At 37.7% G+C, this 22,056-nt stretch overlaps 1 protein-coding gene across 1 annotated transcript in view; it reads left to right on the plus strand.

The window, feature by feature from the left end:
- DOCK1 (dedicator of cytokinesis 1) overlaps positions 1-22,056 on the plus strand; it is a 332,981-nt gene that overhangs the window by 112,974 nt on the left and 197,951 nt on the right. The window contains exons 24-27 of the mRNA XM_085299124.1: positions 3,279-3,349; positions 4,888-4,994; positions 15,054-15,181; positions 17,587-17,682. Of these exons, the coding sequence (XP_085155250.1) occupies positions 3,279-3,349; positions 4,888-4,994; positions 15,054-15,181; positions 17,587-17,682 (402 nt within the window). The remainder of the gene's footprint in view (positions 1-3,278; positions 3,350-4,887; positions 4,995-15,053; positions 15,182-17,586; positions 17,683-22,056) is intronic.

A 22,056-nucleotide genomic window follows, 5' to 3' on the forward strand; every position in this document is an offset into this window, starting at 1 on the left:
GCATTAATGGAGGCAGCATCCTAGGTCCCATCGCAGTGAAAGGTGGCTCTGGAATTCTTCCTTACTTGATCGACAGTCCCTCTTACCTACTCTCCGTTACCTAGTTTGTAAAAATGTGTTGCCCTAGCTTCTGCCTGTTCCCAGCAGAAGCGGCGTGCGAGGCAGAGGGATCCAGGCAAACAGCTGAATGCGTTAAGTGTGGAGCCTGCCTTTGAGTCCTTGGTTGTCCTTGGCACTAAACGAAAAGACTCGGTAGTTAAATCTGTAATAATGGTAGTTGCTTCCTGGAGGGCAGCGGCGGCTGTCAAAAGTTGCCGAACAGTGAGCTGGTATATCTGTGCACTCACTCGATCAACTGCTTTTTGTGTGATGAGACCAAAGGGATTTGATCAGATAATACATGACAGGTAGGTAAACAGTTTTACAGGTAGTTCTTGCCACTTGCATTGACACAAATATCAAAGACTTACACCAGTCTGTGTTGCTTTAAAAAAGAAAAAGAAGAGAAAGAACTATTTACTCTTACTGCCCCTTATTGTTGACTTAGTAAACAAAAGCCAAAGTTACAGAGCTAGTAGGCTACAGCTGAGAGGTCTCCAGTCTAGTTTTCAGCAAGATATAATAAACTTCCAAAGACTTTATTATTTTTTTTCCCAAAATTCATGATGGAGTTTTGACCAATGAGGCTTTCACCTCTTATACATATGAAAGTAAACTCCCCACTTTAAACTTTTTTGTAAGTTTCATTGTCATGCACGCAGTCTGCAGAAACAAAGCAGTTGAAGGCAGGAGCGAAAACTTCAGTTTGAAAAGAGGGAAATGTCAGCCACAAGCTTAAGAGCTTGCTGTGTTTGTGAGCAGGTCCTTCCCCTTAGTTTTCTTAGGTGTTCCCAGTCTTAATCCCTCACCGGCAGACAGGCTGCTGATGCACAGGATATATTTGGGCTTGACAGTTGCTTTTGTCTCAAATCAAGTTAGTTTTGTGAGTTCTGTTTATATGAGAACATGCTGCAGCGGCAAAAAAAAAACCCTCTTCCCACGCTGGCACCCCGGATACCCCGCCGGCATCCCTAACGGCACTATTTGGCGAGGAGCAGGCGGGAAGGAGGAGAGGGCTAGGAGCAAGCGCAGCGCTGTTGCCTCTGCCCCTGCGGAGCCCGTTGGTTAGTAAATGGCCCTTGACTGTCTGCAGGGAAGAGTGGCCTGAACTTGCGTTTTTGGGGGTGTTCGCGGATGTGGATACGCCACCTTTACCCACCTTAGCAAGCTCACTTTAATCTGCAATTTATTTTTTTGTGAGCAATATGTAAATTAATGACTGCTTCATACATTATTCAGGGAACTACTTATTTTGTATCACTGATACCTCTTGTAATCTTACCTACAGATATGCAAATGATTTAATTAAAATAATTATTCTGTATAATATACCTGAACTTTGCTCTAAAATAGTACGTATTAATCATTAATGGTACTTGTATTTTTAGCTGGAAAGACAATTAAAATATTTGTTTGATAGTGGAGTCTGAGCTAAATATTTTTCTCCCTTCTGCTTTCCCTTTTCCCTTTTCTGCTTAACTTTTGGACTGAGGCAGCACTTGTGACTGTAATCAAACAATTGACCTGGCACGTTCAAGGACAGTGTAATTCGATTTAAAGTTACTAGGGTTGTGGTAGAAATGTGTAGCAGGTTGAAAACACACCAGTACTAGTGTATTCCTGTGAGGTAATATTCCTTGATTCACTTTTTCTGTGGCTCTTCTTACTAATACCAGAACTATATTGCTAAATAGAAGCTCTCCGTCTTTTAATACCCTGCTGACCACGGAGTTGGCATGTGTAATTACTTGCGATATCAGGGATTTTGGACTGGAAAGGAGCTGAGAAAAGGAAGAGCCTAAGGGCTCGTCATCCTTCTGATTCACGAGCTGATTTCAAAGGGCAGCGAGCACGTGCTGCTCTCGGACGGAAACCGCAAACGCTAAGCGCGAAACCAGCAAACCTGCCTTACGTGGGGAGTGAGTCGTTCTGCTTTTGGGGGGCTAAAACCCGGCTCTAATCAAGCTGTTCAATATTCTTAATAAAAAGTGCGAAGCAAAGCAAATCTGGCTGTTGGAGGCTTTACTTGAATTACAGTGTTCCCCTCTGGTCTTGCACAGTGGAGGCAAGAACTGGGCGAGCCTCAGTAAAAACGGTGCATGTGTGTAAGTTATCGCCTTAAATAGTAAAACACAAAAAGACTTTTTAATGATTTTCTTAGGTGGAATGTCTTTTCAGCTCTGCTGTTAAAATGAGACTGAAATATATCTTACTGTGGACATAAGATAAGGAGGAGAAGCAGGATGAAATGTGACATTGCAATCCATTTACAAATAGAAGCTGGAAGAAAAACTTGATTGAGATTACTGTTTGCGTGGACTAATTTTCTTTCCTTTTTTTTTTTTTTTTTTTTTTTTTTTTTTTTTTTTTTTTTTTTTTTTTTTTTTTTTTTTTTTTTTTTTTTTNAGCTTGGGTGTTATTACATGTCAGCTTACTCTTGCTGTCTAACCAAAAATGTATTCTAATACAATCACATTAGAATTGTTTGGTATTAAATTGGACAGTGAGTTTAACTACTGGATTTTAATTACTGGATTTTTTTTATTGATAATGCAAGCGAGAGAACTTTTCCTTTGGAAATAAATTAAGAACTGTGGTAACTGTTACTAAGAAATGGCAAGAACCCTAAACCAAAAATAGTTAATATGGATGTGAATAGTTAAGACATTCAACCCGTCTGTGTAAAGATGTGTATCTTATAAAACATTGCATTATATACCATGAAATGGAGTGACCGCAGAAGCTCAAGGGGAGTGAGGAAGAACTGCAACTTCATTAGTGGTTACTAAGGATTTATCGCAGGCAACGCCAATAACGGTGCATTTCTATTTTATTTTTAAATAGTGGAGGCAGATTTAAACCTAATCAACTGTAGCATGGCTGATGAGGATAAGGAGAACGAGCTTCTCTAGCTCTACAGAGTTTTTCCAGCTCTGCAGAAAAAGTGTTTAGAGAAATGTGTCTTAGGAAGCCTTGTGCACCAATTCATTTTAATTGAGTGTTAAACTTAGGCAACTTATCCCTTAGATAAATTATGCTGAGAGTGAGTTACAGTGGTTCAGCTGAAGGCCTAGTGAGTAATTTAGCCAAAGCAACGTACGATGAGATTCTGTTCTTGTAACCCTTCCTCCAGCTTTGAAAAGGTGTGCATTTCAGTCTTGTTTGTTTTTATCTTTTAGGGGGCAGCACTTAAATACTTGCCAGCGATTGTCAATGATGTGAAGTTAGTATTTGATCCAAAGGAGCTTAGGTAAGTAGAAATAATGAAATATGTACTGTGGTCTAAATTATATATTTTAGCATAGAGTTTTTTGTATATAACTTTATTAACTACACTGCTGACTTAAAGCTCTGATACAATAAAGTTTAATCACCTGAGATACTGTATCACTTTGATCAAATTTCTTTGCTGCCACAAATGGTTGCAGGGCTACGTAAGTACCCTGTTTCTAAAGTAAAATGTGTAGCGTGGAGGTCTGACGTTTCTTGGCAAACCTTGCAAGCTTGCCTGGTAAAATCATGTAATAAGATGCCAAGAGTTAGCCGATCAAGTAACTGACATAACCCCTAAGTTATCACTCTTTGAATTGTGAATTTGTTTTAAATCATAATAGCATAATAGCTCTGTTACCGTTCATTGACGCCTATTTTTGGAGAAATTTCAGTAGCTTAGGACCACATAAATGCAGATAATAGTAAATAGAGAGGATAATAGGAAGGAGTTAGAGAGATACCCTATTGAAGACTAGTATTTTAGCATTTTTATTAGTAAAAAAAAGTGTGTTTCAACCTTTTAATATAAAAGCATCATAACAGGACTGTGAAAAACAGTGAATTTTTATCTAAATTGATATACTCTTGTATAGGTTATCTGTGTCCATTTCTCTGTTGTGATGCCTCAGAAAGAGGCAGGGGGAATTAAAATAGAAATGAAGTAGGTGAGTGTAATCTTACTGTGTTAACACTGTCATCAGGCAGCTGGAATTTAGCTTCTAGTCCTCTGTACTGTAAACTTTTAAAAATGTATGTTTATGCTTCCTTTGGGACTGCAGAGTGCATCTGGTACACAGTTGCTCGACTAAACCACAATATTGATATGAAATAATAGAACTACTGGGGAAAAAGCTACCAAATGAGAAGTACCAAGATTTGGCCCTGATTTATCCTGAGCAGTACCTTTTTTTTTTTCCTCCCATTGTTTATAATACTAAAATTGAGATTGAATAATACTTTTGAGTATAGGCTTAATAAAAAAAAAACGAGCTTTTGGGGACTAGTAGATAATTATTGGGACATTTTAAAATCTGTTTTCCAGGAGCTCAGCTGGTAAGTTTCAGACCTTATCATCCTAAAATATATGCATTTCTGTGTGGGTTTTTTTTGTTAGTGAAAACTTGTGACATATTGTAATACTCTGTTACTATTTTTCTATTTCTTTTCTAGCATGGTCATTATTATTATTCTGTTAAGGGTATGTGATGATTGATGTAAAGAGGCAATGTTACAGACAATTGAAACTTAAGATGATGAAGCATAAATGAAACTGAGAAACTCCTGTGTAAAACTGGAGTAAAAGGGAGAGGCAAAAGAAAAGAGAGAAGAAAAAAAGAATAAGAAATGTATTGTTCAGAGAAATGTGAATTGCCTAACAGTTGAGTTTGAGGAAAAGGAAAACTGAGTTTTTTGTCCAAAAAGGATTCAGTTGTTTAGCTGCTACTATGCTATTGGATATATTTTTATATATTTTGGAGAGATTAATAGATATTTTAATTGTCCCTTTGTACCTAGCAAACTTTTTACTGAATTCATCCTAAATGTTCCGGTGAGCCGGCTCACGATTCAGAAGCTGTACTGTCTGATAGAAATAGTTCACAGCGACCTCTTCACGCAGCATGGTAAGCACAACCACTGGAGCTACAAAATTGTCATGGCTGTCACTGTCTCCAGACCCCTGGTAGTGGAAGGTTTGTCCTTGCTGCCAAAGTAGTGGAGGCTGTAACCAATTAACCTTGTTCCATTTGAAGGACGAGAAGATTTAAAATAAGCAAGGAGATGCTAATTGCGATTTATTGCAGGTCACAAATTGTAAAGAAATGAAAGCAAAAACTTGTAACTTTTAATTTAAAAAAGGATCTAAGCATCTAGTGTTGTTGGTGTATTCTAATTTTTAAACTATAATATAGGTTTTCTCATAAATTGTTATTTCAGCTTTTGTGCTCGGTGAAGCTTTACAGGAAAGGGAAGTTTTGGATGTCCGTTCTGTTGAAGCATTGTTCTTTCCATATAAAGCTATCTCATACCTGAAGTAAAACTGTATAAACCATTTAGTGTGCCATGCATCCATACTCTCTCATTTTCTCCCTTTAAATTAGCAGGCAAGTGAAAGACAAGTTCAAATGGTTGTCCTGCAGCTATCTCAACTGGTAGTAAAACACTTCATTCTTTCTTACATGACTGTAGGTTACAGGAAGCTAAACTGAGTGTTTACATGCTGCCAGAAGAACATAGTGAGGGGCTAATAAGCAGTGATGGTTCAGAAATAAAGGGAGTTTGAAAGATTCTTCTGTCAGATTGAGAATGCTGTGGCCGTGTGATGCAAAGCGCTGATATAACAGACTTTAACGATATTAAAAAATTTCTGGGTGGATTGGCTTGGTACTGACAGGTCAGATAATGGCTGGCCACATCTGTGTGACTTTGTCCTGGATCTGCTACCATCTATTTTTATTTATTTATTTTTTTTTTTACAGTTAGCAAAAGAGTAAAAAGCCAACACAATCCATGCTGCGTATGCCCCTTAATTTCACAGGGCTCGTTCATGCCTGATGCAGTTCAAATCTGTATTCCTGAAAGATGTGGTATTGCAGAGTTTGATACTAGCAACTGTGGATTTGTGTTCTTTCTGTACCTTTGCTTGTGATTTGAAGTTGTCCATCTGATTTTGCTCCGGTACCAATAAAGAATGATGTTCAAAGAACAAACCTTACATTTGGATGGTATTTTTCATTCAGACAGAACAAGTGAAGTTCATGAATATAGTTTAAAACACTTTCCAAACACTTTGGGTCTCCATTTATTTTTTTTGTCTCACTCTTCTCGTTCTAATTTCTCATTCTTGTGTTCATAGGTGATGTATTTCATGAAATTTTTCGAGCAATGGAGAATTCTCCAGAGATTTAAATAGCAGTGTAATACTTATGCAGATGCTATTTTATATTATAATGTCTGGATCAGACACTGGAGAGGGCTGTAAGGAAAGGTCCAGTCTTTTCACTTTCTGATCTGTATGAAGCAATTCAATAAATATGACCACTGCTTAAAATTTCAAGGAGCTTTATAAGCTCTTTAAAAGTCCCAGAAGGGCACTTTTTAATGTAAAGCCTGACAGCCTCAGCATATAATTTATCTACTATTTAAATTATAAAATGATAGATTTAACAAGTTTAGTTTATGAAATGAGCATTGCAAGGTGATTGGAAAAAGATTATTAATGTGAGAAGAGAAACAACAGGAATTGAAGCTTTCTAGACAGCTTTATCTTCTGTTTATTTTATTCAGTAGTATAGACAGCATTCTGAAAAATTAACAAAGCTTGAGCTTGGTGATCAGTGGAGAGAGTAGTATGATCTTGATAGATATGCTTACCCAGCATTGCAAGCTGCCCAGCTGAGAAAATGATGAAGTTAGGATTTTAGATATTGTTTGGAAGAAACTGTCATGTGCTACTTGTTGCTTTTCATGGATTTTGAAGATTTCAGTGGCTGGGATTTATCAGAAGAGGTTTTGGGGTTTTTTATTTATATGCATGTGAATGTGTATTTGTGTGTGTGTGTGTGTGTAAAAAAGAAAATACATATTAACAAAGTCTTTTGCTGGTGTAAGTAGAGGGATCTTAGTCTTTATGTAATGTGTTAATTATAACGCTTTCAAACTCAAGCAAGTTTGTTAGTAATGGCGTAGAACTGGAGCTAGCACCGTTTACGTTAGGATACGCATTTCTACCTTGCCCTCCCTTTTGCAGAGTTATATATGGCCTCAGATACTCTTCTGTGTTGATAAAATAATATCTCAAAGGCTTCGCTTGCTGCTGATAATTCTGTACCTTGTTTGTGACTAGAGAATGAATTGTACAGGAAAACTTTCAGAAACACTAACATTCACTTGAAAATAAGCGAAGCCGATAGCCACAGCCGTTGTTAAACTCAGATTTTCCTCGCTCTGTGGGTCCAAGTTCTTATTACTGAAACAAGCTTATTGAATAAATGAGAAGGAACAGAAGCAGTACAACTAATTTTAAACTGATCAGATATTCATATGTAAATATTGCTTACTAATCCTGTATTGTATTACACAAATGAGGTTTTCTTTCCTGAGGAGCAATATGCAATACAGGATTGTGGAACTGATAGAAAACTGGAAAACATACAGAAAATAGGATAGCATTTCATCAATACATTTGGAGAAAAATGCTCCAGCCCTGTTCCTTGGGAAATTAGGGAGACTTTGTGGTGTTTTGAGAGGACTTAAAATTCAAAAGACAAGAATTTATAAGGATTTTTGGTTGAGAGAGGTAGGTGTGACGAATTGCCAAGACAGTGCTTGTACTCAAAGTATGTTGAGTAAGGTTGGCATTTTGGATAAGAATGCGCTATAGTATTGTAGTTTATATCTCTCTTAAAAGAGGATGTTGTGAAATATGGTTGTAAAATTAATTCATTTGTTTTCTGGTTATGTTATGGGCCATGCATTTGGTGTGAAGAATTTATTTCCTTCTCAAAATCAAGATAACTTTTCTCCTTTGTAGAACTTGAACTTACTTTTAATAAGCTTTCTTCAGCCCTGGAAGGAAAATCCTGTATAATCCTAATACTTTGTTGCTTTTGTCCTAACAGTGATTCATAACTGAGCCCTTGTACAGAAGGGAAAAAGATAAGTCAGTGTGTAGCTAGTCAGTCAGAGCAGTGTAGAACAGAGTGCGTACGTGTATATTTGATAGGAAAATAGTAGTCAGATGACTTCCAGGAGCATGTTTTTTGAGGCCTGCGTAGAGACCGGCTGTATAGATTAACCCTGTAGTAGATCTTCATGCTTCAGACTTCTGGCCTTGAAATAGCAAATATTCAAATACCACTGGTGGAGAAGATTCTCTGTTCTGAAGCATTCTGCGCTAATACAAGGACAACTGTTTCCTCCCATTTTTATGGTTATATTCATTGAGTTCAAAGCCTGCTTTGTACATACTCGATGATCTGCCTTTTCTCGCGGTCCGTGTTTGTATCAATAATCTATTATGGCTTTAGGAAAATGAGTTTTCCTCTGGAAAAGCGTATGTTACCTCTTGTTTTTTGCAAGCATGGAAAAATCCCTATGGTGGTGATGCTCAATTGTGTGAATGGAGAGGCGGGGAAAACCACATAGAACTGTGCTTTAAATTGGTCTAATTTTTGTTCCTTTTTTTAACATGACAGGACATGTACTGGAAGGTTGTTGAGAATGTCATTTGGTCATGATTGTTGAAGTTGTTGTAGTGTAAAACAAAACTATTTTCAAGAACTGAATCACAGGGAAGATATAAGTGTTCTGCCTGCCTTTTGAGAGGGTTTCAAGAGCTAAACTGCTGTGTTCTTCCGTGCACTTTTTTAGACAATTTTTTTTGATTGCTCTTTTTTTGCAGATTCCAGGAGTGGAGATACCAGGGGGAAGCATAATCCTGAATAAGGGGTTTTGTAGTCTGTGCTTTGGATTAGCTCAGTTGACTTGTTCTCACTCTCTCTCTGCTTTCTGTAGATAGGAAAATTAATTGCCAGAATTCTTCCGTATAGAAGCCGGGCACTTAACTTCTGAAGTGCCTTTGAAAACCTAAGTGTTCGTCTACGCTGAGGTGCAATTTTTGCATGTTGTAAAGCATTTGAATTCTCAGTGGTTAAGGTCTCGATGCAGCAAGGTACTTAAAATTAAGACTTGAGCCTTACAAGCATGTGTTAAGGCAAGTATGTACGCACACATGCTCAGCTGTAGCAGTATGTCCTTATATATGACTGCTAGATGTAATATTTTAGATCCCTCTATATGACTAGTAAGTGTATATTAATAAATATGTACCTATAGATGTCTATAAATATGTATATATAATCCTCCATATATATATATATATATATATATATATATATATATATATATATATATATAAATAATTACCACTACTGCAGTATTTTACCTAGCTCTGTGGCATACACAGAAAAAGGTATTTTTGTGTGTGTGGAGCAAAAAACTTGTGACCATAAGCCGCTCTGCTTCCTTTTATCCTTTCGTATCTTTCTCACCTCCAAAATAACAAAAATTGCCTCAGTGCCCCCTTCCCTTCTCCCCGCCCCGCAAACCCAGGGAACCTCTCCTCTGATTAGCGCCCGACACAGTGATGTAATCACAGTGTGTGTTATCTTGCAAGTATGTCTTTTGTAAGAGTGTGTACAAATACATGTATGAAATTATAAATTGTAGTAAAACAGTTCTGTAATAACGCATTTAGAACTGTGAATATGCACTAATACTTGCAGTTTTTAGTTAAATGAAGTGTCTTTGAAAATTTGAAAATTTTGGTTTTATGTAAACAGTGATCTCTTTGGTCCTGTAGAGATGTTTGTATTCTCTGTTGCTTTGTTTTACAGATGACTTCAAGCTAATAACAAAGTGAGACATGTGACTACTATATTCTTAAATAGTTGGAAAATCAAGTGATTTCTCTATTAGAAAATTGTTTTTCTATTAAATACTAGTAGAAAGCATAAAGCATTTATAAGATTTCTTACTGTTTAATTCTCACTGAAATGATCTTTGTGCTGTGTAAAAGGAGCAAGGTTACTAAGCATAATTTTTGTTTGTCTGCATTAACTAAATGAACTGTAAAGCAAAGAAATGCGTTTATGTGTCCCTACAATACTGGCAAAAATTTATTATGCATATTTAGCTGTAATGTAGTTCCTATGTGAGTGTTCCATTGAAAACTTAACTTGGATACTCCTAAGTTGATAATGCCTCCTGAGCATCCTTTTATAAAGTTTAATATTTTATTCTCACTGCATATTCTTGTGACATTCATCATTGTGGGTTGGACTTGTGCACCAAAGGATGGAACAGATGTTGAATTACTGTTGTCTGTAGTCATTGTGTATCATACTTATGAGCAATCTTCCAAGCTGACTTTTGAACAGGAAACTAGTGTTATAGACTGTAGATTTATCAAGGTTGCCTATTAATCAGTGCTGGGAGGTATTTGTCACGGGCAGTCTAATGAAGGTTAACCTTTCCTGTTCTGTACTTCCAAATAATCAAAATATAGTTGATCAACCAATTTTTTTCAAAGTAGCTTTATAGCAAAAGATGCGTGCTACCATAGTATTAATCTGTTTAAAAGTATATATTTATATAAAAATATTTATATGGGTTCCATCACTGGTTTTCATTGCCTTCTGGTTCTTGTGCATTTCATTAGACTTATCCAGAAAGCCTCAAAACAATCCATAAAATTGAAATGACTGTTTCAGTAACTGAATTCAGTAGCTGTTTATATTTCAGTTCAAAATGAAGCCAAGATCTTTCAAATTTTGTATGACGTAAGAACCAATGGGATAAAGTTACTGATCTACTGGAATAACTAACAAATGCCTGACAGCTAAGTCATGTGGAATGCAAAAGACTCTACTTGGTCCTTACCTCACTTGATTTGGTAATTTTTTGTCACCAGGCTCTGTTCTGGGGTCTGCATCTGTTTGTCCTAAGTTGAACCAACTTGATTTGAAGTGGACTTGAAGTGGTATTCAGTGATGGAAATCCTGCTAGCGTTGAGTTACTGATCATCTTCCCCTGTGGTCAATTATTGGGACTGATCCTGTTCAGCGTCTTCAGCAGCCTGGGCAAAGGGATGCAGTGTGCCCTCAGCAAGCTTGCAAGTGACCCCAAATCGCTGTAGGGCAAGGCTGCCATTTGGAGTGACCTTGACAGATGGGAGAAATGGGCAGATAAGAAACTGATGAAGCTCCCTGGAGACGCATGCAAAGCCCTGTACCTGGGGTGGGATAACCCTGTGCAGCAGTGCTGGATGTAGACTAGGGCTAGGAGCAAGGTTGCAGGAAAGGAGCTGGGGTTCTGGTGGGCAGCAAGCTGAATGTGGTTGCTTTAGCCACGGAAAAAGAGTTTGGGAGGCCCCGATGCCCTGTTCAAATGGGGAAGCAACCCTGCTCTGGGCTGGAGGTTAGACTAGATGAGCCTTGGAGGTCCGTCCTAACCCAAATTATTCTGTGATCCTAAAACTAGGCCTTTAGTGACCGTAAAAGTTAAAACTTGCATGTAAAAATCATCCAGTATGTAAATGTTTCTATTACCTGTGCGATGCTGATTAGCACCAATTTTTCATTTGAAATGTAATCATATCTTTTTCTTTCCTATTTTCTGTTAGTGTTTATTCCTTTCAGGTTATTTCAAAGGAAGTGTACCACTAGTGTTTCTTCTGTAGCCCAAAATTTCCATTAGTAATTAAAAGGACAGATAATCTTTAGAAGGATTTCACAGTGATAGTGCTTGCATACTTCTTTGGGTGACTGGGGTGGTAATCTGGGAAAGATTGGATCTTTAAGTCTGGGAAAGCTGTCCCCATCTTAACAGGAGAAGTTGGGAGTACCTGCAAATTTTTGATTTACTTATTCACGAGCAAATCACAACGTTGCAAGATTGGGAGTATGTTTGATATGTGTGTATTTTTATCAGCACTTGATTTTTGAGGAAGTCCTGAGATACAAATAAATGCTGGATCAAATAACTGCTACTTCTGGACAAGCTTTCTTCCCCTGGCTGTGCTCCAGGGATGTGTATTTAATGTTCCTGTGTCCCGGACACCTTGACCCGTTGCTTTATCTTCCCATATTATATAACCTGTAAGAGTTGCACACCAAACAGCAGATAATCACAAGTCTGATGTTTAGGAAGGCGGAGACAGTAAAGTGATGGCTGAGGGGTGTTGTCAAGTCTGTCCAAAAATCTTAGTCTTTTGTATAGATAGTGTAATTCCAAATGAAGTAGTATGACAAACCAATTAGTTTCTCCTTCCTCAGAAATTCAACTTGAATACCTTCTCTATTGATTAATTTGTACTGCAGACAATCCCTCTTAAAGGTTACATAGCTGCAATTTTTGCTTTCTGCATGCTTGCAGATATTAAATTGATCTTTGACCGTTCTCTAGTAGTGGGACTTAACGGGGACATGAAGCATTTTCAGAGCTCTAATTAAGGGCCTTTGTAAGTCATTAAAGATTGATTCACCTCCCAGGCTTTACGAAGCATGTCTCTGCTGAAGCACTTAGCAACTATGTGCCAGAAGGGTTCCTCTCCCTTGTATTTGGTGAAAAGAGGGGGCTGTATCTTTCCATTGTGTCTTTCTTAATCTGCCTGTTTTCTTTGATAGTCAGTCAAAACCAATAAGATGACATAACCTAAAGTTTCACTTTGATAGATGCTTTCCGATTGCAGCACTGTCCTCCACCTCTCTGGGACAAGCAAATTGAGCTGAACTAGGGAGTTCGTCGTACTTAACGTTATATGGAAAATAAGCAGTTAATTCTGACCTATATCTATCTGATGATTCCTCTTGCCTTAGGTCCCTCTAAGTACTTAGACAGAGAGGGAAACCAATTTTGGGATAGGCATGAGTGGTCAAGGACTGAAACAGCTAAAGGAGCTGCTTTCTTCAGGGACAGAAGTTTAAAATGAGTATAAAAATGATGACACTAACATCCATGGTGAGTCAATATCTAAAAAGTCTTTATGTAATAGCTGGATCTTAAATGAGAAATTTTTTTTTCTGCCTGAGGAGGTGCTATTTTTTAGTTAAGATTATGCATTTAAACTATGACATCAGATTACTTCTTTAAATGTACATATTTCACTGCCATATTAAGGCAGTTATGAGACTTCGTCTTTGTATAGATAATTTAATGAATATTTCTGTAAATAAGGCCTTTCAGTGGTACCTGCTCTGCTTTTATACTTCTTGTCATAGTGTAACAAAAAGTCCTGTTTCTTTTAAGGTTTTTCTTCTGATTTTTTTCCCTGAATTTTTCACTGCAGATTTGATAGTTCTCTTTGGCCAATAGCAGAGATCACCATCCACTTTCACATTTAGGATCTATGTAGATCCAGAGGTAATGAATAGATAAAAACAAATAATGGGAACTTAGGATGAAGATGTGTCTCTGGTACTACATTTGGTTGTTTTGGAATGCAGTTCTGTGTTAAGGGCAGGTATTAATGAAAATGAGTATGAGGGAATGTGATGGGTTCATGGCTAGACGTATTTCCCGATTTAAATGTGTGGCAAGATCTAATGCCTGTGTGTTTTTTTTTTTTTTTTTTTTTTTTTTTTTTTTTTTTTTTTTTTTTTTTTTTTTTTTTTTTTTTTTTTTTTTTTTTTTTTGAGGCGAAAACTTCAACTTGCACTGACTTCTCCCTTTTAGAGCTATAAAGCTGAAGGTTAAATGACCAAGAAGCATTAAGTAGAAAATTCTGCGTTGAAGAAACTGATCTTCAAAGTAGTTTCTTTCAATGAGAGCCCATTAAGGCATTCCTAGTGAACTTGTTCTTCTGTGAGTTACTTGAAACTGAAGAATATTTTTCTTGAAATACTAGAAATTGGATGTGCTTATACACAGTTGTTTTCATTTTTCCTGGGTGAGCTTACAAGGTAGATGAGGCTGTTGCTGTTTCAGTCCCTCTCTGCTATCTTGTCGAGAGGGAGCCGTCCCTATCGTGCACCACAACACGTTGTTTCTCGATTGTTCTTAACATCAGCGACGCTTTCCCCACTGTGCAGTTTGTGTGGCTCCAGCCTTTGTGCAGGTACCTTGCCACAGAGCTGAGGGATGTGGTCCTAGCCAGTGCTCCACCTGGAACTCCTTCATGTCTAGCATGAGACCAAATTCTGTGGTCAGCTGGGAGTGCTGAAACTATAGTGGCCTGTTCAAGCTGTTGCAGTTGGACTTTATGGCACTGGCTGAAGGCTTCTGGTAGCCTTTGATCAAAGACTCCTTTCTTATGAAGCTCCCTCCCCTCCCTCCCCCCCACCTCCCAAGGGGCAGAGATGGAAGAGGCTGTTACTGCTGGAAGGTGTAGGAGCATCAGTCCTCAGTTTTTACCTTACATTCTTGATTTCTCGGTCATCATCTTGCCCTTATTTCCCCTTTCTGAAATAGGTGTATGGTACAGAGCTTCTACAAGCTACAGCTGAATATGAACATAAAATACCTTTAGAGCATTTTTGGGCAAAACCACTATAGCATTTGCTAAACAAGATGTCTCTCTGACTCTTCTGATTTGAAGGAGATGTTCTGATGTATTCCTCTGTCATCTTGAGGATACTATTCCAAATGATCAGCTATATAAGTATAGGGACACAGTGTGCTACTGTCATGAAATGCTTCTGAAGAAGGCATGGAGATGAGAAAGATTCAAAAACACTCAGTTGTATGCTAATCTAAGTTGCATCACACGTTTTGGTAAATTATGTTTGTACTCTTAGACTACGTTGCCTTGATTACAAGTGCAGGTAAGGTGAAGAAAGTGTGACGTGCCTTGCCAGCATTCATCCTGTGGAGCGAGTGTGAAGCTGTGTTTATATGTAAACTTTGTGTAGTCGTGTTTTATGGGTCTGATTAATCGATGTTCTTAAGCACAGGCAGTCAACAGCAGCGAGAGACTACTCAAGCACTTTGCTGAATTGAGGCCTGCAGGGGGAAAGAAAACATACTGTTTGTCCAAGCATTCTTAACCTAACGACTCTATTTTAATTTGCTTGCAACTTGAAACTAAAATTTTGTCTTTTATAGGCCCTGAAGCAGGTTGTATATTTAGGTGATGCTCTGAAGTTATTTAAAGCTGTGCATATAACCTTGTATTTTGTGTGCAGATTGCAGGGAAATCTTACTGCCAACAATGACGGATCAGCTGAAGTATCACTTGGAAAGACAAGAAGATCTGGAGGCTTGTTGCCAATTGCTTAGTAACATCCTGGAAGTGCTTTACAAGAAAGATGTGGTTAGTATTTTGTGTTTGTGTGATGATTAGCACTTAAAAGAAATGTGTCCTGGTAGGACTGATTAAGTAGGTAATCACTTCTTATTTTTTCTCCCTTCTCTTCCCTGCCTCTTCCTATTTTCTACTAGCCTCCCTCCCTTTTTAAGATCTCTTTTTAGGTATACAAGCATGTGTTACCTGGTTGTACCCTCTCATGGTGTTTCCTACAGTTTTTGAGGTGTCTCCCTTACACCATTGTCATCCAATAACATTTTTCCAGACATTGATCAGACAGTGAGTTGAGCCTCTTTCTTGCATGGTGTCCACCCTCTGCTAGGTGAAAAATGATCAATTCTCCACAGACATTTTGGGAAACATACATTTAAGGTCTATTGATGTTGGCCTGACATGTATGAACACATACTTCATCGATACAGTAAACTCATGCAGCTAGTTGAAGTACCATTTAAAGTTGTATAGTAGACGTGACCACATTGGGAAGAAATAACATGACTTAGGATGTGGCTTCTTCTGTATGAAGGTGATAGCTAATATAGTTGTCTTAATGTTCAGAATATAAAGGCAAGATACAGCTGCACATGAGAACCTGTGTTGCGCTGCTATCTAGGTATGTATCTTGCATAATAGTCTGTTTTTGTCTTTTCTTGACTTCACACAAATATGCCAATATTGGTGCTTTACTGGAAAACTTTAAGAACTTGATGCTGTCTTAGAACAATAAAGAAATTTGGGCCGATGAGGCTGCTGTCTGAACCGCCAGTCCTATGTAGAATCATCAACTAATTTAGTGTGAAAGGACCTCTGGGGTCAGCTAGTTACATTGCATCTTTCTTGACTATGTTTTTGGATTGTTTCTGGTTTTGTTTCTTTTTTTTTGAAGTAGTCAGACATGGCTGCTTCAGGGAGCAGCTTGTTGTTGTTGTTGTTGGTTTTTTATTTTTTTTAAAAAAAGGAATTCCTGACAGCTTGGCTGCTTCCTGTCACTTTGACTGCGTTTCTTGCAGCAGCAGCTACTGTCTTTCCACTCTCCTGCTTATGGAGGTGAGCCTGGCTGAAAAGTACTGCAGGAATGACGGGAGCAGAGCTGAGAGCTGGCCACTGCCGCCTGTCAGCGGCCGGCTGTGAGCCGGCTGCAGAGCATCCAGGAGCGAGAGATCCCTTTGCCAGTAGAGAAGGGGGATGGAGAGGGAATGTGCGGAGAGGAGGCAGCCACTGCAAGTGAGAAGGGACATAAAAACGTTGAAAATGGACAGGACAGCAGAAGAGCCAGGAATGCAGAGAAACTGAAACTCCTAAGAGAAAAATCCTAGGAGAGAAGGGAGAGCCAAAGGGTGGAGAGGAACAGTGTACTGAGACAGAGATGCATTTCTCCCTGAAGATACTTTTGTATTAGAAATGTAAGCTTTATTCCAAAGACAGATCTGCCAGCAGCAGGAAGAAAAGTCTATATTGTAACGGTAGCTGTGGATGATGAAGGATCGTTCTTCAAATATGCAAATATATTGTTTTCATATATGCAAATGTGTCTTTGATACTTAAGTATAATCTGATGATCAGCTGGGGAGATTATTGCATGGATGTGAAGGCGAGGAAGAAATTGGTTCATCAGAAGTTTGTATAATGGTCAAGAAGCAATGCAAAGATACTGTTTTTTCTAGGTAGTTATATAGGAAAATGCTTCTAAATGTTGGCCGTAGAATTTTTTCCCTTCCTTTCCCACACATACCTCTGAAGTCTACTCCTTTAGACTAATGAAAATTGTGAAGAAGCCTGTTTATAAAGGGAAAGCTGGAATGAAGCTCGTTGTTGTTGTTGCTTTTCCCCCTCTTCCCCCTCGTCATGTTTTTTTGGCTTCAGCTTCTGTAGACCTTGTTCTGCCTGAGGTTCCTGAACTTCTTAAAAGGCTAGTTGCAATGAATATTTTTCAACTCTCACAGAAAAATAGTGGCAAATCACTTCTAATATAAAAATATTATTTTGAAATAATTGCCTGAAATTGAGGCTCCTTACCTGAAATTTTGCTTTGTTTTTGTTGTTTTCTTACGGTTGAGTTGAATCTCTGTTGCAGAATAGACTGCCAAACCTTGGTGATGACTGTAGGCTTTTGAAGTTGGAAAAAATGACTTTGGAAAATGAAGATGTTAAGTAACTAAATGTCTTAGGCTTGCTTTTCATTTAGATAACTGCAACAGTACACCTAAATTTGAGTAGCGTGTATTAATAAAATAGACTTTGGATGGTCTTTGTTAAAATCAGAGACTAATTTTCTCCTTTTTGATCAACAGCAGTAAGTGATGTTTTATTTAACTTTCACAAGAGAGATGGCTTTAAAGGCAAAGATAAATATTTGAATCATAGTGGTGTATCTTGTATCTAATTACCATCAATTTATTCTTTTTCCTTAGGGACCAACACAACGACATGTCCAGATAATCATGGAAAAGCTATTGAGGACAGTAAATAGAACAGTCATTTCCATGGGACGTGATTCAGAGCTCATTGTAAGTGTCTCTTGATGTAAACTTAAATACCTTTGTCACATCTTTTTGAACCTGAGCGTAATAGGATTTAAATCCCAAGTGATGCAAAGCAATCAAAACCTCTGTAACTGTCTTTCAGTGTTTGGTAAGCTGTAAAATGTTGGCTTGTAATTTTTATGTAGCTTACATAGGGGAGAGAAATTACTTTAAAAATATTGGTGACCAAGTGATGAAGCAGGTTTGAGATGTTTGTTAACCAGAGTGAGGTATTTGTAATTTACCAGCTGAAAAATGTGGAAATGAAACAGCCTTGCATGTCTGTTACTCCCTTGGCAATCATTTGATTCTGCAAGCGTTTAGATGGGTCTTAGTCAAAAAAGCAAGTAATGTGGATAGCTGCAGTATTTGAATGACTGTAGACCCCCAAACTACTACTTTTCTGAAAATCCAGAGAAAAGATTAATACAATAATTGCAAGTTAGCACAAGACTTTGCAGTGGCATGGCTTATTAGAATACTGTGATTTAGAAGCCTGTTAATTTTCTAACTGGGTCATTAATATTGGGCTAAGTAATGGGGAAAACAACCCTGTTCATATTCAAAACAGGTAAAGACCATTAGCTATAGACCTCTAGAAGATGGAAGTGTGTTCTGGGGAGTCTCACTTTGTGTTTACCTTGTCCCTATACTCTTTGGCATCCACAGCTGGCTTTTAATACACAGAAAACAGGTCAAAGTGGGCTGGATTTTTCATCTGTCTGAGTAGCTGTCCTTGTTTATTTGATTGGTTTGGATGTGTTTGAGTCTACCTTCCCCCTCGTCCTCTATCTTTTTAAGCCCAGCAAAAGCCATGATCCTTTCTTCAGAAGTATTTGTCACATCTGAGTGCATTAGCACTGTCTGTCTCCTTGTCCACTATTTTTTCTCCTATTTTATTTCTGCCAGTAATTAGGCAGTGATATTTCCCTTTTTATTATAAGGTTGTCTGTCCTCAATCCATCTTACTTAGTTCACCTATTGCTGTCCCTTTTACTTGGCATATATTTGTGCTGGTGTCTGCAAGTATAATACAATTTCATTGTTTTTCAGTGCTTCATGCACTAACATTTTTCCTATCTTCTACTTTCATCACTCTGATTTGCAATAATAGTTTTTGTCACCCAAAAATGATAATAGATCACCAGATCCATTGTTGGAGCAATAAGTAGTTATAAGTAGCTGTCATTCTTTCAGACTGTTAATGCTGGAATCTAGTAACAAGAAAAAAAGAAGTCCAAAGACTTAAGTATTGTCACTACTTTTTGTATAGATAACCATAGAAATTATTGATAATACGTAGAACAGATACCTTAAATTGTCTGTTTTGTACAAGAGTACAAAACTTCTTTCTACTTCTCCCATCTGTGAAATAGGACTTAAGACATGAATACAGGAAGTTTCTACAGTTATACAGTACGTGAATTAGTTCCTGTTTTGAAGAACATGATTTAGATATTAGTTATCCCTTTTTAATTTAACAAATTATATTTGAAAATGTCTCCTGAATATATTTTAAACTCAATACAATTGTATTAAAGGTACACACAGTGATCATGAATATAGCTTGAAATGATTCTTTCTGCAGACACTATAATTAGGTAATAAGTCTTAATGGGACTAGGTATCTTCAAGGAACACTTACTATTACTTTAAAATTCAGTCCATTGCTGAAAGGATCCTCCTGTGATCAGCTAGTAACACTTCATTTTTGTGGTGTCAAAAAGTAGGAAGAATATAATGCAGCTGCTAGTTTGGGAGTATAACCTGACCCCTCTTGGATTAGCACCAATTTGAGTTTATGCATGAACTATTCTTTTGTCAATGCTGGCATTGTTTGACCTGGAATTGAAGAGAATTAACTCTACAGGACAAGTAGAAGGCAGCTATTTTTAAAGTAAAGGATCTCTTTAGATCCTTAGAAGGATCCTTTATCCTTTTAGATGAAGGAGGCAAAGTTCGAGTAGGGTTTACTTTCCCCCCGCCGCTTGGTTGAAAGGAGTAAAACACAGAACTTTAGTTAAATTTATATATGGAGTAAATTGCTTACATTGATAGAGTAAAAATGGCATGTCTACACCTTGAAAAAGTGCTTAGCTATGTCACCTTTTCCAAAGCCTGACATTGTTGTATAATGCATTTTAAATATAGAAAAGGATCTTGAGAGAGAATACTGAAAGATTGGTATTTACTACTTTAAAATTGCACTACATATCCATTAAGATATCAGCTGATGGTTTCAATCTGGAAACATTCCTATGAGGATCTTGCTTTGCAAAGCTCTAACAAATGCAAACAGCAATCCTTTTCATCAGAGATAAAACTTGTTTTCTTTTAGGTAGCAATGCAAGAACATAAATTCATAATCTGCTTACAGTGTTAATAAAGTTTGTTCAATTTCACATTCCTTATATAATTTGATTCTCATCCCTGTGGAACTAGTGACATATGGACATTCATGAACTGTATAATCACTAAGGGTAAATAGCTATTTTTATCTTATACTTTCAAATGAGAATTATCTTGAAATAAGAGCAATTACAAAAAGGAAAAGTAGACAATGAATAAAAGAGCGGGAAGGGGCAGAATAAAATCTGGTTTGACTGTAATCTTGGTGGAAGTTGGTAGCAATATATTTGTTAAAGGTAATATTTGTGACGTTGCTGTCTGTCTTCTAGCCTCTAGGACTTGTGAAAATATCAATTTTATGCTAGTGCGGAAGAGCGTAAGTATTAGTTCTTTCAGAACTAATCAGAAGACCATTAGTATTAACTAAGAGTTAAGCACAATCTGACTGACTTACCTGTGTTGTTTTCAGTGAAAGCAGTGGATTTATATATCTGGAAATTAGCATTACTTCCCAGCCTGCCGTATCAAATGATATCAGAGAACACCTTTTTACAACTTTAGTACTAGCTATTTTTGACTCCATTTTTCCTGAAATTCTCACTTTGATTTTACTTTATCTGTTTGTTAAATGGGTAAAAAGGCTGTATTTAGAGCAAAGGCAAGAACTGGATATAATTTTTAGCAGTTGTGCAGTTTATTGCTCAGTTATGTGCAGTCATTAGAATAGGGAATAAAGTGCAAGCTTTGTGTGAGAACTCTGACCTTTTTATCAAAACGACTTTGAACTTTGCCTCCTTCCATATTTTCATGTGTGCGTTCTCTAGTGCCGTCTGTGACCATTCCTGGCTCCTTGATGGTCTATTTTGTTTTATTCTGGAGAAATGTGCTCTAACCCTTGTACTGGTAGTGGAAGCAGCAAGGCTGCATTCTGAGTTGTCTGATGTGCTTAGAGTCAGCCCTGCTTTGGTTGCAGTAAGAATTTACCTATACCACCATCACCACCTCTTTCGTAATGGAAAAAATGTTACTTGGAAAAAGTATACCAAACATGCTTTGAGTCTTCCCTAAGTATAATTTTAAATCTCTTGTCTAGTAACTTTTGAAAAATGTTAGGTTCCCTGTAAGGCAACATATTAGCATCCTTCAGAAAATCAAAGCTGACCGGATAGGATGTTAAGGCCGAAACGAATCATGTGGGCTCCCAGCTTATTTGTGGTCAGCAGCTTGCTATGTTTTTCACTTACAAAGCCAAGAAAAAAAAAAGCTCAGTTGCTGAAGCCTTAAGTTTCAGAAAGTTCACCCAACCTGGGGTTTTGGTTGCTATATATACACCACTTTTGGAAGATGCTTCAGTTGGCAGCTTTGTGTAGCTCTGGGGTCATTGTTTCTTACAAGATAATCTTGATTCCTTCATATAGTGGAACAATTCAAATTCCACTGAGATGCCAGACAAATGCCAACTCAGATGTTTAGAAGCAAAAGATATGGGAAGTAGCTGTACTCCTGAGAGATTGTCCTTAAGAGTAGTGACTCTGAAAAACGCTTAGTTTAGTGGTCCATGGTGACCAAATGAAGTGGGCATGAACGCTCACTGTGCTACTGCAGGAAAAAAAAAATGCTTTTTGGATTCTCTGGACATGTATGAACAGGACATAGTGGATGGGAGAGGATTTCTTGGCTTTATTGATGAATGGGATGTTTTTCTCATTTTTTTCCCCTACATTTTAAAAAGAATGCAGTAAGATCAAAGTTGAGTAGCTGCAAAAATTACCAGAAAGTTAAGTGGGGAAGTAACTAAGGATAAGAGAAGTGAAAGACTCCAGCCTTCCCAGGTGACTAGAAAGAAGATGTAGAGGTGCCCCTTGGTTGTACTGAAGGGGAATTTCTGTGGTGTGAAAACGGCACCTGTCAAAGGGGCAAAGAAAAGAAAATGACTGATGGCATGGGAAGGTGAGAACTTTAAGCACGCGCTTTGGGCGTGGGAAGTAAACAGTGGAATAACCCATCAGA

The sequence above is a fragment of the Rhea americana genome, unplaced genomic scaffold, assembly GCF_003343005.1.
Source record: "Rhea americana isolate MKP2758 unplaced genomic scaffold, rheAme1 scaffold_145, whole genome shotgun sequence".
NCBI lineage: Eukaryota > Metazoa > Chordata > Aves > Rheiformes > Rheidae > Rhea > Rhea americana.